This window comes from Saccopteryx bilineata, chromosome 6 (assembly GCF_036850765.1).
Source record: "Saccopteryx bilineata isolate mSacBil1 chromosome 6, mSacBil1_pri_phased_curated, whole genome shotgun sequence".
NCBI lineage: Eukaryota > Metazoa > Chordata > Mammalia > Chiroptera > Emballonuridae > Saccopteryx > Saccopteryx bilineata.
This window is the reverse complement of record NC_089495.1, coordinates 207884986-207901385: the sequence shown is the minus strand read 5'-3', so window position 1 is coordinate 207901385 and position 16400 is coordinate 207884986. Positions and strand designations below refer to the sequence as shown.

Sequence of the window (16400 nt, the reverse complement as noted above, 5' to 3'; positions counted from 1 at the left end):
GAGCTTTACCACCACCAGCTCACCGGAAGTGTGGGGGAGCCGGAACTTCAGGGACCTGCTCTACCACCAACCAGCTCACCGGAAGTGTGGGGGAGCCAGAGCTTCTGAGACCTGCTCTACCACCCACCAGCTCACCGGAAGTGTAGGGGAACCGGGGCTTCTGGGACCTGCTCTACCACCACCGGCTCACCGGAAGTGTGGGGGAGCCGGAGCTTCTGGGACCTGCTCTACCACCACCGGCTCACCGGAAGTGTGGGGGAGCCGGAGCTTCTGGGACCTGCTCTACCACCACCGGCTCACCGGAAGTGTGGGGGAGCCGGAGCTTCTGGGACCTGCTCTACCACCCACCAGCTCACCGGAAGTGTGGGGGAACTGGAGCTTCTGGGACCTGCTCTACCACCACCGGCTTACCGGAAGTGTGGGGGAGCCGGAGCTTCTGGGACCTGCTCTACCACCACCGGCTCACCGGAAGTGTGGGGGAGCCGGAGCTTCTGGGACCTGCTCTACCACCACCGGCTCACCGGAAGTGTGGGGGAGCCGGAGCTTCTGGGACCTGCTCTACCACCACCGGCTTACCGGAAGTGTGGGGGAGCTGGAGCTTCTGGGACCTGCTCTACCACCCACCAGCTCACCGGAAGTGTGGGGGAACTGGAGCTTCTGGGACCTGCTCTACCACCCACCGGCTCACCGGAAGTGTGGGGGAGCTGGTGCTTTCCTTCCCCTCCCCGGGAAGCTCTCAGCCACCGACTGATGGAAGTCGGGGTATAAATACTCCAGCTCCCTCGCCCCTCAGGTGGGAAAAACTCTGAAGTGTGTTCCCGCCCATCTAGCCGAGTTCTCCAGCAGGAAACGTGTCCAGGGTTCTGTTTCTATGGGAACCCAAACTCAGACACGTGGGAGAGAAAACGGTGTTAGTCAGCCCGAGCTGCCATAACAGAATCCCACAGACGGGGCGGCTGGGCGAGTAGAATTTTATTTCCTCACGGTTCTGGAAGACAGAGGGACCGAGGTCAAGGCGCCGGCTGATTTGGTTCCTGGTGGGGTCTCTCTTCCTGGCTTGTGGAGAGGCGCCTCTCACTGCGTCCACACGGGGCAGAGAGGCCTCTAGGGGTCTCTTCTTCCAAGGACGCCAGTTCTCAGATTGGGGCCCCGTCCTCACGGCCTTTATATAACCTTAATCCCTTCCTCCAAGGCCCCTCCTCTAACCAGAGTCACATGGGGGCAAAGGTGAGGTTTCAGTGTAGGAATTTGGGCAGGACACACTTCAGTCCATGGCCAGCAGCACAGCTGATGAGCTGTGCCTGCTCCGGACCGGGGAGTGGGCAGGGTCCTCTCCTACAGTGGTCTGGGCGCAGCGGAGAGACTTCTGAGGACCGACATCCCATCTCATTCCCACCAAACATGGAGGAGGGTAGTAAATGAGCCCAGGAGTGTCCTCTTCCTCCCACACTCTGAGATAGGAGAGCTGAAGGCGGCTGAGCCTGGGAGCCCAGAGCTACCTCCCCACCCCCCTACCCCCAGCCCCCAGCCCAGGGGAGGCCCTGTACTGCAGCCTCCGGCCCAGAAGGATCCTACTTCTGGGCCTGTGTTCGCCTGGGCAGGGCTCAGGCGGCTCTGCTCTGGTTCCCAGCAGCCGCTGCCTTGGGGGAAGACAACCCTGACTCTGGCCCTGACCAGCTAGCTCAGGGATGGAGCCCTCGGTGGCCAGATGGCGCTGCCAGCCAGACTGTGTCCCAGGTCCTCTGGCCTGCCAGGCTGCACCCTGCATCCGCCCCACAGGACCCGAGAGCTGACCCGGGCAGGGGATACTTGCTCAGTTGAATTCTGGGGTCGTTAAAAAAAAAAAAAAAAAGCCCAACGTTACGCTTCCGAGAGGCTTCCTGAGAGCTGCCGAGAAAAGCAGACCCACACCAAAGAAACGGGCAGGATAGGCCGGGCGGCCACCTGCACCCATGTTTATTCTCCCGTCTTCTCCGACCCCAGCAGAGCAGAGTGTGGTGCCAGGGGACACCCAGGCCCATTCCGTGGTTCTGCGGGGCCAGCCAGAGTCGTGTGTGTGTGTGTGTGGGTGGGGGGGGGCAGAGTCTATGAAGCATCTATGGGGAGGACGGCCCACAATGCAGAGGGCCTGGCACCCCCCTTCTGCGCTGCCATGCCTGAAGCCCCCACTGGGATTCACGATGTGGCAAGCATGAGTGTGCGGACCGCAAGGTGGGTGCGGCAGCTGTGGGGGCAGCGGCCACTGGAAGCCCCATGGGAGCCTGGGTGGGCCTCCGAGGCTGCTGGGCCAGTGAGATGGGTCAGACACAAATGGGACCTTCCCAGGCCACCTCTCCCTGAGCTATATCCTCTTGCCCACAGTCTCCTTCCCGTGTGCTCCAGTCTGTCTTCCCGGTGCCCGCCCCCCCGTCTGTCAGCACCACATCCATCTTCTCCAGAGGAGCCGGCCCAGCGAGTGAAGTCCTGCATTCCAGCAGCTCCCTGGGCGGCTCTCCTGCCCGGAGCATCAGCACGGTGCCCGGGCTTCTAACCAGCCCCGGGAAAGGGAGGTGAGAGAAGCCGGCTGGCTAGGGGGGGCCTTGAGCACAGGGAGGAGGTCCTCTCCCCACTCGGGCCCACAGGTTGAGGTCTGTCCGGAGCCCTGGCCCTGCATCTGTCCGTGCTGCCGTCCAGGGCGTGAGTGTGAATCCTGGAGGGACCTGCAGTTGGGGCCAGCAGGGGCCAGACCTGCGGACCTGAGTGGGAGATGCAGAAAAGGTCCTGGAGGAAGGCTGGCCGCAGGGGGACAGGCAGGAAGCAGCTCCTCTACACTGGTTCAGTTTGGGACGTTGCCTAGGCGACGGGGCCCCGACGACTGTCTAGATGGGCCCTGGAGGAGACCTGGACCCCAGCCCCCCATCCTTGCTAAGGTCTATGGAAAGATAGCCCATCCGAGGGAGGCTGAGGAAGGAGGCCAGACCAGCCAGAGACCTACCGCAGTTAGGAGTATGCCAGGCCCTGCAGCCCCCGGGCCGGAGAGTGGAACTTCTCAGAGTCCTCAAAAGGCTGGTCTGCGGTAATCAAGGGGAGGGGCTGTAAGCCACGTGTGGAGCCCAGGGACCTGATCTGCCTGCCTGCTCTCTCCCGGCTGGGGACACTACACGGGGGCATGTGACACTTCCCGGGTACAGAGCTATCGAGAGCCACACCCAGCCCTGGCCTGGAGCCAGCACTGCAGTTAGGTGGGACGTGCGCCTGCCGAACCTTTGCTGACCTAGCATCCTCCATTGAGAGATGACTCTGGACTCCTCCTCCCCGCCAGCCTCCTCCAGAGGGCCCTGCGCCAGGGGAGGAAGTCGACGGCCAGGTAGGGACCAGGACCGAAAGGAGGCCAGCCTCCCAGAGCACCGACACCCAGTCAGTAGAGCAGCAGCACCGTATCTCCATGAAAGGCATGGCTCCCATCACCCCTGCCTGACCCCCTCCCAGGGTTCTCTTTGTGGGCAGAAATCGATGGCCCTCTGTCCTTCCCACCCTTAATATTTTAAGCTCTAGACACGTTTAGGTTAAGAAAAACAAGAGAAGGCCCTGGCCAGTTGGCTCAGCAGTAGAGCGTTGGCCCAGCATGTGGATGTCCCAGGTTCGATTCCCGGCCAGGGCACACAGGAGAAGTACCCATCTGCTTCTCCACCCCTCCCCCTCTCCTTCCTCTCTGTCTCTCTCTTCTCCTCCCGCAGCCAAGGCTCCATTGGAGCAAAGTTGGCCCAGGTGCTGAGGATGGCTCTGTGGCCTCTGCCTCAGGCACTAGAATGGCTCCCACCACAATGGAGCAGCTCCCCAGATGAGCAGAGCATCGCCCCCTGGTGGGCATGCTGGGTGGATCCCGGTTGGGCGCATGCAGGAGTCTGTCTGACTGCCTATTCTCACTTCGGAAAAATACAAAAAAAAAAAAAAAAAAAGAAAAGAAAAGAAAAACAAACAAAAATTACTGCCCTTTCAAATCATCCTAGAGCATTATCTAACAAGTCCACCTTAAGAGTCAACTTCCTGCAGGGGTGTGACTTTTTCTGACTTGCTCTATACTACTGGTCAGGCCAGGGCTCAGGCTTGGTGGAGTTGGGTGCTAAGTTGGAGGAGGCTGCTAAGTGGCAGAGGACAGCCACCTCACAGATGGGAAGCGGAGGGCTGATGTGGTCTCCATGGTGTCCTCTCTGAAGCGGGGGAGGGGACGCTAAACCTCGTCCAAGGCCAGCCCTCCTCCATCCCGCAAGGGACCCAGTCCTTCTCAGTGGTGTGTGCTACCCTCCAGTGGACACTCGGGTCAAAAGCATGTCGTCTATGTGGGATTCCTCCCGCTCTGAGTCCTGGGTCTCTGCTCGGGGTTCAACTAAATGGGGGTGGGCTTTGCGATGGTTTTCAGGCCTTCTCCAGCTGGAATCGTAGTCCCTTTTCCCTTGGTCAGGTGGCCAAAGGATGGCCTCCAGAGTGGTGACCACCCCCAGCCAGGAGGCCCAGGGCTCCTAGCAGGGCTCCTTGCTCCGCACCCTCTGGGGAGAACTGGTCAACCGGCACGAGGCTCTGGTGCCAGGTAGACGACATGAGCTCCTCCAGCCCAGCTGCTCTGCCGGGTCACAGCGACGCAGAGCGGATGGCTCACCTGGAAGCCCCTCTCCGTGCGCTCTGGGACAGGCCTGCGGTGGGGAGCCTGCCGGGCGCAGCACCGGCGCGAAGGCGCTCCTCTGTTTGACGGCGGAGATCATGTTGATGGGTGAGAAGGAGAAGACGCTGGTGGTGGGGGCAGCGGCCGGGAGGGACATGGAGGAGGCGGCAGCCAGCGGGGGGCTAGAGGGCATGACTCCGGGGCGGGGCGGGGAGGGGCAGGCGCAGCAGAGAAGGCAGGGGGAGACACAACAAGGAGACAGCACCAGAGTGAGCAGCGTGAGCTGCTGACCCCAGGCCCGGACCTCACTGGGGGCTGAGGGTCCGGGGGAGACCAGTCCAGGGCGGGGTCTGGAGGCACCGCACTCGCCTTTTAGGGAGAAGGTTCTAGGGACCCTTTCTCAGGGCTGGAGGTGACAGCCAGATGAGGTAAAAACAAAAGCAAAAAAACCCCAACAACCCCAGAACAGCCGACAAAATCAAACACTGGGAGGCGGCTCCAAAGATGAGGGATGTGCAGAGATAGATCAGGTTAGGATTCCTGCTGAAAACCACTGGGCGGCTGGATGACAGGGAATGTTTACAGGCCCAGGAGTACCAGAGTTAGTGTCGAAGATCGGGGTTCAGAGCGGAGCTGGGGCACGTGGTCGGGGGTCAAGTTCGGGGGGCCCACAAAGGCTCCTGTTACCAGGTCTCCCTGTCCAGGATCCCGGCTCACACAGCAAGCACCTGAACCTCCTTCACGAATACGCTCCTCTTACCAACCCCCTCCCACCCGGGCACTCGCTTCTCTTCTAGCTTCATGGAGGTCCTCGTCACCTCCAGCCCGGGTCCTACAACGCCCTGGGCCAGCTGCTCAGTGTTTCAGAAAGGCATAGGGTTCCACATCCTTACATTGTCCGTCTTCCGAGCCCTCCGCCACCCGGAGCCGTGGCGTGCTCTCCTCCATGGAGGCTTGGCCTGCCCCCTCCCCTTCAGCAGCCTCCCTCCCAGAGGGCTCCAGCCCAGGGTATCGCTGGATCCTTCTTTCTACATGATCCTCTGAACCCAATCCCCTTTCTTTCCTACAGAACAACCGAGCTGAGATCTCAATGTTGTCCAAGCCACTGGCGATGGAGTGGGGGTGGGGGCTCTCTGGAAGAAACCAATAGCCTGAGAAGGCTAGCTGCCTTTGCCAGCAAAGCAACCCCTCCCCCACTGCTACCTTGCCTCCTCCGTCCCAAATGCCCTCAGCCCAAGCTCATTGCCAGCTGATGAGGCCATGAGCTCCTCGGAGGGCTTGAGACAGACGCACTCTCTCTTTCTCTCGAGGCCAGGAGCTCACGGCCACATCTGGTAGGTGGGGTAGCAAGCACTGGGAGTTGTGTGTCAGTCCAGGGCTGCTGGCGGACAAAGTGGAAGACAAGGGGCAGCCCCAACAGACAGCCCAGACGCCCTGGCTTGGAGAGTTCTGGATGTCGCTGCAGGCGCGCCCTGGCACACTCAGGGAAAATGGCGGCCTCTGAGGCCAGATCACAAGGTACTCTGCACACGAGAGCGGATGAGGACCTGGGTCATACAGTCATGACAATGTTAAGAGATGGGGCCGGCCCGTGGGCGAGTCCAGCGTGGCCCCAGCTGAGGCTGGAAGTGGAGCATGAACAGCTCTAGGATTCTTGATCCTCTGGCTGAATGGGGAGGGCCCTGGTCCAAGTGGCCTGGTTTCTGCCCATTGGGGCAGTGTGCTCCTCCACTGCTGATGGCACTGTGTACTGGGGGGGGGGGACTGGTGGCCCAGACTCCACCAGCTGCAAATCCGAGGCGGCACCCAGAGGGAGGTTTGTAAGAGTATTGTCCCAGAGCTGAAGGACGGAGAGAGCAACAAAGACTGGCCTGAGCTAATAGCCAGGAGAGACGCCTTGAAGAGGCATTGGAAGGGACACCAGGCCTGTACAGACAGTGGGACATGGGGCTTAGGGCTACAGAAGTGGAGCCCCGGATGAGAGGAGAGCTGCAGACTCAACCCCACAGCGAGAAAGAGCCGTACCCAGGATGCAGGCCACTGACAAGGAAGGCTAGGCAGGTGGCCAGAGAATGTGGGTCCTCAGCAACAGCCAACGTAAGACCGGGGACAGACAGGGGAGGAAACCACAGGAAAAGCCACAACTAGCTTCTCCGTGGACAGCCTTCCCCCTTCCCTTCCTCTGGCTCAGCAGCGTCCCCCAGGACTTGATGTATGAAGTCTCTCTCACAACTGATACAGACGAGCTCTGCGCATCATAGGTGCTTTATAAATGCCAGCCGAATAGCTTAGCTAGAAGGACCCGAAAAGCCAGCCTTGCTTTGGAACCTGGCGTTGGGAAGGGGGACTGGAGGCCAGTGCGGAATGGCGAAAGCATAAATATCCTGTGGCCCAGCCACCGAGCTTTGAACTGCCTCCCCCTAAGAAGCCAGACAGAGCATGACGAGTGCCCAGTGATACATTCAGGTCTGAGAACAGCTCTAGGTGGCCGGTGACCACGGTCCCATTGTACAGGGGAGACACCGACAGTTTCAAGTCAATAACCAGCTGAAAGGCAGGCAGGCGGCTCCCGATCTGGACACTCAGTCTCTGAATCCAGCTGTGGGATCACACAGGATTCGCTCGCTCTGTCTGGCCCCACCTCTTCCCTCCTTTCAACTCCTCCCTCCCAGACCCAGCTCCAGGGGAGTAAGTGTGCGACCACCAGACACAAGACGGAAGTTCCCGTTTTCTCGAGCCCTGAGATCCCTCAGGCTTCCAGCAGGGGGTGCCAGTCTCCTCCCCAGTCCGGGGATAGGATGGAAAGGTGGCGGTCCGCCACGGTTTCAGCCCTGGACATCGGCTAGTTAAAAGCCCGTTTCACGAGGACGGGAGGGCTAGAAGGGACCCTGTACCACTAGAGTCAGCAAAGAGAGCTTAAAGTGTAAGAACTGCACTGGCCACTGGCCCCGGGGCCCGGGATGTGAAGCCGAGGGGTGGAGTTGGGGGCCAGGCGCCCAACTTCAGAGACAGAGAGAGAGGTCGCATGCAGAGGGCTGGCCTGACTCGCAATCAATTGGCAAGACCAGTGTCGATCCTCAAGGGTGCTGGAGCCCCCTCCCCCCAGGGGCTGGGACCGAGCCCCACTCTGCTCCGTGGGATCCCAGTTCCTCCCTTCGTGGGCAGGGGACACTCACTGGCGAAGGGTGAGGTGGCCGTGGAGCCATTGAGGAAGCTAGGGGAGCCCGGCACGCCGAGGCCGGCCACTCCCGGAGCCCCGTAGCCGCCGAGGCCAGCTCCGAGACCGCCGCCGTAGCCGCTCTGCTGCGAGCCCGGGCTGGGCGCGAACCCGCGGGGCGACGCGCTGCTGCAGCTGCGAGCGTAGCCTGCGAGAGAGTGGCCGTCAGGGGTGCGCCGCGCCGCGGGCAAGGGGCCGTCTGCGCGCCGGGGGCTGCAGGACGCACCCGACTCCGGGCCCGGCGTGGCTTCCCCGACGGCGATGGCCAGCGGGCTGCTGAAGGCGTTGATGCCCACGACGGCGGAGTGCGGGTGGCTGGGCGCCAGGGGTCCGAGGGCCGCGGGCGCGCGCGGGGCGCTGTACAGAGCCTCGGCGACGTCCGCTGCGCGCTTCAGGAGGAGCTCCTGCGAAGATAAGAGCAGGGCACGACCGGGGCAGCCGCAGACGCGGCGACGGGGACGGGGACAGCCCCAGGCTTGGAGTCGCTGGGAGGCGGCCGGAGGCGCCATACCTGGTTACTGCTGGGCACTCCGTACAGGGCCTCCGCCAAGTCGGCCGCCCGCTTCAACAGCACCTCCTGGGGACAGGGGAGGACACAGCACTCCAGGGACCAAGGAGCATTCCCTGGGGGCGACAGAGGGGCCGGTGCCCCCGACTTCCCGCTCGGCCCCAAGACTCCCTCACCCCTGCCCTGTTGCGCCCCTCTGAGTACCTTGGGTAGCCTCTCAGGATCCCCGGGGTGTCTGGGAATGACCTTCTGTAGCCTCTGGAATCCGTAGTCAATGGTGGGTTCATTCAGGGCTGGGGGGAGCAACGCGTTTGGAGGTTGCCACCCCCCCCACCCCCCGCAGAGCGAGGGCAGGGCTCAGGGCCCAGCCCGCTAGCAACCAACCCATCCAGGAGCCTCGCGGGGGCCCCTCCACCAAGGCCAGCCCGAACTCTCAGAAAACTTTGGGCACATGGGTCAGCGAGGTTCAGTTTCCCCAGTTCCTTTCTTATTGCAAAAAAGTAAACTGTATCTACACAATAGTTTCCATAGGACTAGAGGGAGAGTTTTCTGTCTACATTTGGTTTTATTGGGAGTAAATTATTTGTTATTAAAAAAAAAAAAGGCCGGTTGGCTCAGTGGTAAAGCATTGGCCTGGCATGTGGATGTCCCAGGCTCGATTCCCGGCCAGGGCACACGGGAGAGGTGCCTATCTGCTTTTCCACCCTCCCCCTCTCCTTTCTATCTCTCTTCCCCTCCCGCAGCCAAGGCTCCATTGGAGCAAAGTTGGCCCGGGCGCTGAGGAGGGCTCCATGGCCTCTGCCTCAGGTGCTAGAGTGGCTCCAGGTGCAATGGAGCAACACCCCAGATGGGCAGAGCATCAGGGTGGATCCCAGTCCGACTCCTGTCTCTCTGCCTCCCCGCTGCTCACTTCAGAAAAATACAAAACAAACAAAAAACCCCTAACAATCTCCCTTTATCGCAGCACAGGTGCACTCTGAGCAGCACCTCACCCCAACCTAACTCACCAGCTTTGTCAAAGCCTTATAACTTACCTTGTGTGCAACTCCAGAGTTAGAGAATTTCTGTTAGTTGAACCCAGATCATAAAACACTCCGGGTCTTTGCACTCGCACTCCTTCTCCCTTCTCCCTGGACAACTTTCTTTCTGTGTTCGGTTCCTCCCTCCTGTCCCAGTTTAGCCCGCAGTCCCTCCCCCCTCCCGGAGGAGTTCCCCGGCCGCCAACCCCTCCAGCACGTTCTCCACCCATCGCAGCCCAGCCTCCCCAATTAGACTGGGACTCCCTGACAGTAAGTAGGGTCACGACCGAGTGGTGGGAGCCCCCCCCCAAGGGCTCTGCGAGTGTCTGTGGGACAGGGTGGAGGAGGTGGGGGGGGGCGTGGGTGTATTCTGGCCAGGGGCCAAGTAGAGGCAGGGTGGGGGATTCTACCCCACATCGTCAGGGCGTGGCTTTCACTCCAGGCTTGTGTTAATTCTTGCCCTGGCTTTCTTCAAGGTGTGTGTGTGTGTGTTTGTGTGCACGCGCGCACGCATGTACAGTGAGGCTTGGGGGAACATAGAGACCCAGGAAGGATTCAGGGAGCAGCGACCCTGTTTGGGGCACCTGTTCTAGACCCTAGTTAGTGGGAAATTCTAGACACCCTGTGGAGAAGGCAGGAGGCAGAGAATGTTGAGGGCGGAGACTAGGTGCGCGACAGAGGAGCCAGAGACCAGCCCAGGGAGAGCACAAGGTTAGAAAGTTGCGGAAGGCCTGACCAGGCAGTGGCGCAGTGGATAGAGCATCGGACTGGGATGCGGAGGACCCAGGTTCGAGACCCAGAGGTCACCAGCTTAAGTGCGGGCTCATCTGGTTTGAGCAAAGCTCACCAGCTTGAACCCAAGGTCGCTGGCTCAAGTAAGGGGTCACTCAGTCTGCTGTAGCCCCACGGTCAAGGCACATATGAGAAAGCAATCAATGAACAACTAAGGTGTCACAACAAAAAACTAATGATTGATGCTTCTCATCTCTCTCCGTTCTTGTCTGTCTGTCTCTATCTATCCCTCTCTCTGACTCTTTCTCTGTCTCTATAAAAATAAATAAATAAAATATTAAAAAAAAGAAAGAAAGTCGCGGACATGGGGCACCGGTAGAGGTCGGTGGCCCGTCCGGGGAGGACGGCAGCCGCTAGGGGGCGCGGCCACACGGTAGACCTGGGCTAACTCGGGGACCAGGGCCCCAGAACCGCGCGCAGGACCCGACTGCGTACCCCGCCCCTAGGCCTCTCCTCCCCCACCTGACCCCTTACCCGTGTAGACAAAGCGGCCAGGGGCTCCTTTGCAAAACTGCTTGGACTTGTAGGACAGGGTCACCTCCACCACCCCGGGAATGTGCCGCGGGGGCGTCTGCACGCGAATGGCGTGGGGCGTGATGAGCTGCGAGGGGAGAGAGAGAGGAGGAGGCCTGCGAGTTCCGACGCGGCGAGGGGCCGGCCCAGCCCAGAGGCCCAGACGGAGCCTGGCAGGGGTGGCCCACCTCGCTCCACACGAGCACGTTCCCGAACACGACCTGCAACCCATCGAAGAAGTTGTCGCCGATGACAATGACGGTGGCGCCGCCCGTGGTCCAGCCCTCCCCGGGGCTGATGGCCTTGATGCAGGGGGTGGCAGCTGGGAGGCAGGAGAGGAGCCCGGTCAGGGGCTGGCCCCGAGGTGCGGCCTGAGCACCGGCTGCCGGGGCCAGACCCCGAGTTCTGACCTTCGGAAGGGTCCAGGCGGCGCGCCCTGCGGCCGTGCTTGGAGTTGTTGTGCACAAACATGTTGTCAGACACGGCCAGCACGTGTCCGTCCACGCTCACCGTCGTGGACACCACCACCTGCGGGGAGAGTGGAGACCAGGCTGGCTGGGGCCCTGGGGGCGGTGGGGAGGCTCCCAGGAAGGAACTGTGGTGTGTGTGTGTGGGGGGGCTGGATGCTGCAATTCAGGGTCGCTGGCGTCAGGGAAGAGCTTCAGCCTCTTAGGGGCTGAGCTGGTGGGAGGGGAGCCAGCTAGGATGGCACCCCTAGAGGCACACTCTCGGGCTGCCCGGGGGAAAGTGACCCCTAGGAGCTGGAAGAACATCAAGAGCTCTGGGGAAAAAAACCCCAAAACAAAACCCTGCCCCCTGGGGCGGAGTGGCCACCGTTTTTGCCTCCACAAGGGAGCCCAGAGTGTGCTCCCGGGGCCCCGGGGCAGGAAGGGGTCTTAGCAAGTGGGAGGAAGAGTGTCGAGTGGAGAGGGGGCAGATTCAGGCTGAGACCCGGTCACCAAGCGCCCCCGCCCGTGGGGAGGAAGTTGGGGCTGCCTTCTGCGCCCCTCCTTCACCGGGATGGGTGCGCGGGTTGGGGATGCGCTAAGGGCAGCTGCTCCCGGCTTCACGCGATGCAAATTAGATGGGTCGTTAATCATGTAAAAATGTCACAATTAGCATCTCCTTAAGTGGGACTGTAATGAAGCCTCCCTCGGCAGAGCAGAAGCTGAGCCGGAGCTGCCCCACCCCCAGCGGGCTCCAGACCCGCAGCACGGAGCTGGGCTGGTCTCCCCCAGGGTGGCCGGGCTGTAGCCTCCGCGCGCGCCCGCGGTCAGGGCCTCTCCCCGGACCCACCTGGAAGCGGCGCATGTCTCGGGGGTTCCCTGCGTTCTTCAGGCAGTTCTGGTTGCATTTGAGGAAGAACTTGAGGAAGAACCTGAAACAGCGTGGGGTGGGCTCAAGGGTCTGCGGGTTCTGGAAGCAGAGGAAGAGCCCTGCGCTCCCTGCTGGGTGTTCTCGGCGCAGAGCGCTCCGTTCCGTCCGGTCTGCTCACAGGCAGGGAGGCACCCCCCCCCATATTCCCATCACAAGCTGCACACACACAGGGGGCCTGACAGCCAGGGAGTAGACCCGTCCCCACGACTGCTTCACACACAGCCCTCTCCACAGGGCAGGATCACGCAGTGCCTATTTGTCCCACAAAGTGCATACTCGTCACACTCACACGAAGTGCATTCCTAAAGACGATGTCCGTTATATACACACCAGCTGCGCCTATGACTCAGGGATTACTCCCGACCACACGATGTGTACTCCATACGCAGCAGGTACTCACTCCCTTACCTGTGAACTTATCCCATTCCACGTGTATCTGTCAGAGTGTATGCCCATCACACATAGAGTGCCTCCAAATCACACGGCCTGCCCCTCCCCCAGGGTGCCTGTATCACCCACACAGTGCACACTTGTCACAAACGCATCTCCTTTCTACACACGCTATATGCCTTATACACCATGACTCCCCAAACATTCCCTTCACACACAGTGGATGCCCACCACACTCCGGGTGGACCCTTCACAGAAGCCCGCACGGTATGTCCTCCATCTACAGCCTGCACTTAGCGCACACCTGTGGGCGTACTAATCACAGAGTCTCCACCCACTGTGTACAGTGTGGGCCCACCTACACAGTCTATGCCCAGAAAGAATATGGCAGCATACGCATTAATATACCATTTTATGTCACACAGGATTACCCAAAGTCTGGTCATCACAAATACTGTAGTAGTCACCACATACAGCAAACTGGTCCCCTTTCCTCCTTCAGAGCAGGTCCCCTCGACAAACTCCCCTCCCACACAGAGGATCTCGCTCACATATGGAAGACCCCCTGCCCCCAGCACCCCCAAAGAGATTTCCCTCACACATATTCTGTATCCATTCTGCACAAAGCAAAAACCTAATCACACTGAGCCTGCACCCATCATATCACACAGTACAGATACAGTCATCAGAAAAAGGCACAGTATGTGCAGTGAAAGGGCTGCTTTTTTAGACAAACACATGGGCACTTGCTCTTCCATCCTTCTAGGCAGCTGGCTAGGATGGTGGTAACCATAGATAATCTCCTGGGTTTGTGCTCTTAGTAAATTTGGAATACTGTTCCTGTCTGCCTTAGCCGCCGTGGAACTCTGTGAGCCTCTCTGGGGAGACGAAAACTGCATAAACTGTAGCACGCAGGGCTCATGTCTGTGGGGGTCTTGGCAGGTGGCTTAGCCTCCTGGGAAGCTCTGTGAGCTCCTCTGGTCAGTTTCCTCATTTTATGACCACCCCCTGGCTTTGCCCTCCAATTCCAAACATCTCTCTTGACTCATCAGAGCTGCCTTCCAAGTCTCCTAACATGAAACTCACGTTCAGAGGAACCACAACTCCACAGCTTGCAAACAAGGTGACCAGATGACTGCGGGCCCTTTCAAAGTTGTCCTGGAACAGTGGTTTTCAAAGGGTGATACCCAGGGCAGCAGCAGCACCTTCCCCTGGGAACACGCTAGCAAGGCAGAAGCCAAGGCCACGCCTCAGATCCACTGACTCAGAAACAACGGGGTGGGGCCCAGCCATCTGTGTTGTCATAAGCCGTCCAGGAAATTCTAACGCCCCTTAAGGTTTGAGAAACACGGCTCTAGAGCTGCGCTACTCCTTCCAACAGCTATTCTATTCGCCCTGTACGGCCCTGAGCACTTCAGATGTAGTTAGCCTGCACTGGGATGCGCTGTGAGTGTAAAACCCCGTCAGATTTCAATCTTAGAAAAAAAATGAATACAAAGTATCTCATCAGTAACTTTTTTGGGGGAATTCATTACAAGTTGCAATGAGAGTAATTTTGGATATATTGGGTTAAATAAATTATATCGTTACAATTAATGTTACCAGTTACTTCTTTTTTAACAATGTAGCTTATAAAAAAACTTTAGAACAACAAAATAAAATTACATATGTGGCTTGCATTGTATTTATATTGACAATGTAGAGTATTATGTTAACAAAACCATCTGAGAGCTAGCTGGCTGGTTCTCCCGGGGAAAAGTAACCTTGACTATTATTTGCTATTGACTGGAACCCAGATGATGTAAAGTTGGGTGCTGATTCTACAGAAAACGGATGAGATGCAAATGATTTTTTGTTGGGAGAAGTAAATAATTTCTGTTGGGTAGAGAAATTAGCGCCACAGGTGACGGTTTTATTTATTGTCCTGTGGACGTTAACTAGCTTTGTATCTAACTTGGAAATCTTACTCCAGTATTATCTCTCAGCTATCTCATTTCTTCTCCCATCCTCTCCGCCCTCCTCCCTCTTTCCATAATGCTGTAGTCCGCTGGAGAGAAGAGCTTGGGCAGGGTCTGGGTGAGTGAGGACTGAGCCGTCCTGCTCTGGGGCCAGGGACATCCTACAAGGACCTGAGGCAGGAAGGGGTGTGGACTTTGTGGAGGGGCTGTGAAACCTTGCTTGTGAGCAGGGAAGCACTGCCCACCCCCAAGCCTGGATGATTCCAGAAGTGGGGGACAGTGGGCGGGTGTGAGAAGATGGGGTATTTCTGAAAAGCCCTCTGCCCCCGTGGGGCTGGGAGGAAGCCTAGGGGAGCCCCTTTTACCTGGCTGGGCAGGGCCAAGCCCGCAGCCCTGGCTGACCTCAGAACCCTCATGGAGGGCAAGCATTTTAGGATGCTCTCTGGGTCAGGCAGGACCTGTGCCCAGTGCCATCCCCATTCTGGCCATGTGGCTCTCTGGTGGCATGATCCCACAAGGGAGGTAAGAGAAATGTCAAGTCCCAGGAGCTACAATTGCATTACCAGAAGCAAACACCATAAATACAAGCAGGAGTTTACAAAGAAAATACGAAACTGCAAAAAAAAAAAAAAAAAAAAAAAAGTTAAAAGTCATCCAGGTTTAATTTATCAAGCGCTAAGTGAGAGCCCAGAACTTTGCTGAATTCCCACCTGCATTACCTTGTTTAATTCTCCCTTAGTCCTGAGGCGGCGCCGGTCTGCAATCATTCCCACTTTACAGGTGAGAAAACCGAGGCTAGGCAAGAGTAAGCTGCAAAGTCATCCCGAATACCCAAGTCGGGACACGCACTTGGGACTCGAGGCACCACTGACATGGATAAGAATCACGGAGAAGTCCCTCTAACTAGGGTTCTCAGAGTCTAACTGAGCCCCAGCTGCCACTGCCGGACTGGGCAGTGAGCCATCCTTCCAAAGAGGCGGCCGTGCAGGCCCCAGGTGAGCCCTCGGACGGAGACTTCCTGCAAAGGAGACTCAGGTCTCCCGACCCCTAGTCCTGGCCCTCTGCTTGTCCTCACTGCTGCTCTCAACCCGAGAAGATTTCTAGTTGCCCAAGATGAGCCAAAAGTTGATCCGTGCTGCAGTGTAGGGAAAGGTGCCCATGGTTTCATTATTCTATTCTGTCTGTATGTTCAACATTCTCCATAATGGAAAGTTTAATAAAAGACCAGATGAAGAGCATAGGATAGTGGTCATTCAAAGAAAAGGAATTAAGGGTGGTAATTATGCACTACGGCTCTGGATGCCTATGATTTAAATGAAACCTAAATGCCCTGGCCGGGTGGCTCAGTGGATAAAGCATTGCCTGGCACACCCAGGTTGTGGGTTTGATCCCTCCCTGGTCAGGGCAGGTGTGAGAAGCAATCAGTGAGTGCATAACTACATGGAACAAATAAGTGAAACAATGAGTTGAGGCTTCTCTCTCTCTCTCTCTCCTTCCCCCTGCCTCTCTTTCTCTCTCAAATCATGGGAAAAATTAAAAAGAATTAAAAAAAATGAAATGTAAGAGCAGTTTACTCACCCACCTTACCATACTGAACTTAGTTTAGCCTTCTTCATCATCTCTATAAATACTTTCGATTCCTCCCCGTAAAAACAACTCAGGATGAAATTAAACCGAACCATCCTTGTCCATGAAATATTCCCTGTCGCAGAAACAAGCGCTGAGCTGGCTGTGACTCAGGTGTAAACATCTGACTTACGCATAACTTCTCGGGGGTGATACCATTGCACGGAGTCCTCCCCTCGCACAGTGCTCTACTCAAAAGAGAGTGGAGAGCTATGGGAAGGTGATGGGTGTGGGTCCGCCCTTCAGCTCTGGGCCCTCAGGAACTGGAGAGCAGAGTAGGACGGAGCTGTTCTCGGGAAGGCAGGGTCCGGGCATCACGGTGAGTGGGTGTCTGCCTGGATTCCCTCGCCCCCAGCTCCTG

General features: G+C 58.3%; 1 protein-coding gene across 4 annotated transcripts in view; it reads right to left on the bottom strand.

Annotated features, from left to right (window-relative positions):
* Positions 1-1895: 1895 nt before the first annotated feature.
* The window catches only part of EBF4 (EBF family member 4), a 43995-nt gene continuing 29490 nt past the window's right edge, over positions 1896-16400 (bottom strand). For 2 of the 4 annotated variants that reach the window (XM_066236510.1, XM_066236513.1), the window contains 11 exons: positions 11985-12066; positions 11099-11216; positions 10877-11010; positions 10650-10776; positions 8569-8657; positions 8368-8433; positions 8083-8260; positions 7816-8004; positions 4637-4834; positions 2975-3050; positions 1896-2735 (listed from right to left, as the gene is read on the bottom strand). In XM_066236510.1, the coding sequence (XP_066092607.1) occupies positions 2980-3050; positions 4637-4834; positions 7816-8004; positions 8083-8260; positions 8368-8433; positions 8569-8657; positions 10650-10776; positions 10877-11010; positions 11099-11216; positions 11985-12066 (1252 nt within the window). In that variant the 3' untranslated portion in view covers positions 1896-2735; positions 2975-2979. Of the gene's footprint in view, positions 2736-2974; positions 3051-4636; positions 4835-6464; positions 7239-7815; positions 8005-8082; positions 8261-8367; positions 8434-8568; positions 8658-10649; positions 10777-10876; positions 11011-11098; positions 11217-11984; positions 12067-16400 lie in introns of those variants that run through there. The other 2 variants (XR_010726176.1, XM_066236512.1) reach the window with 2 other exon arrangements.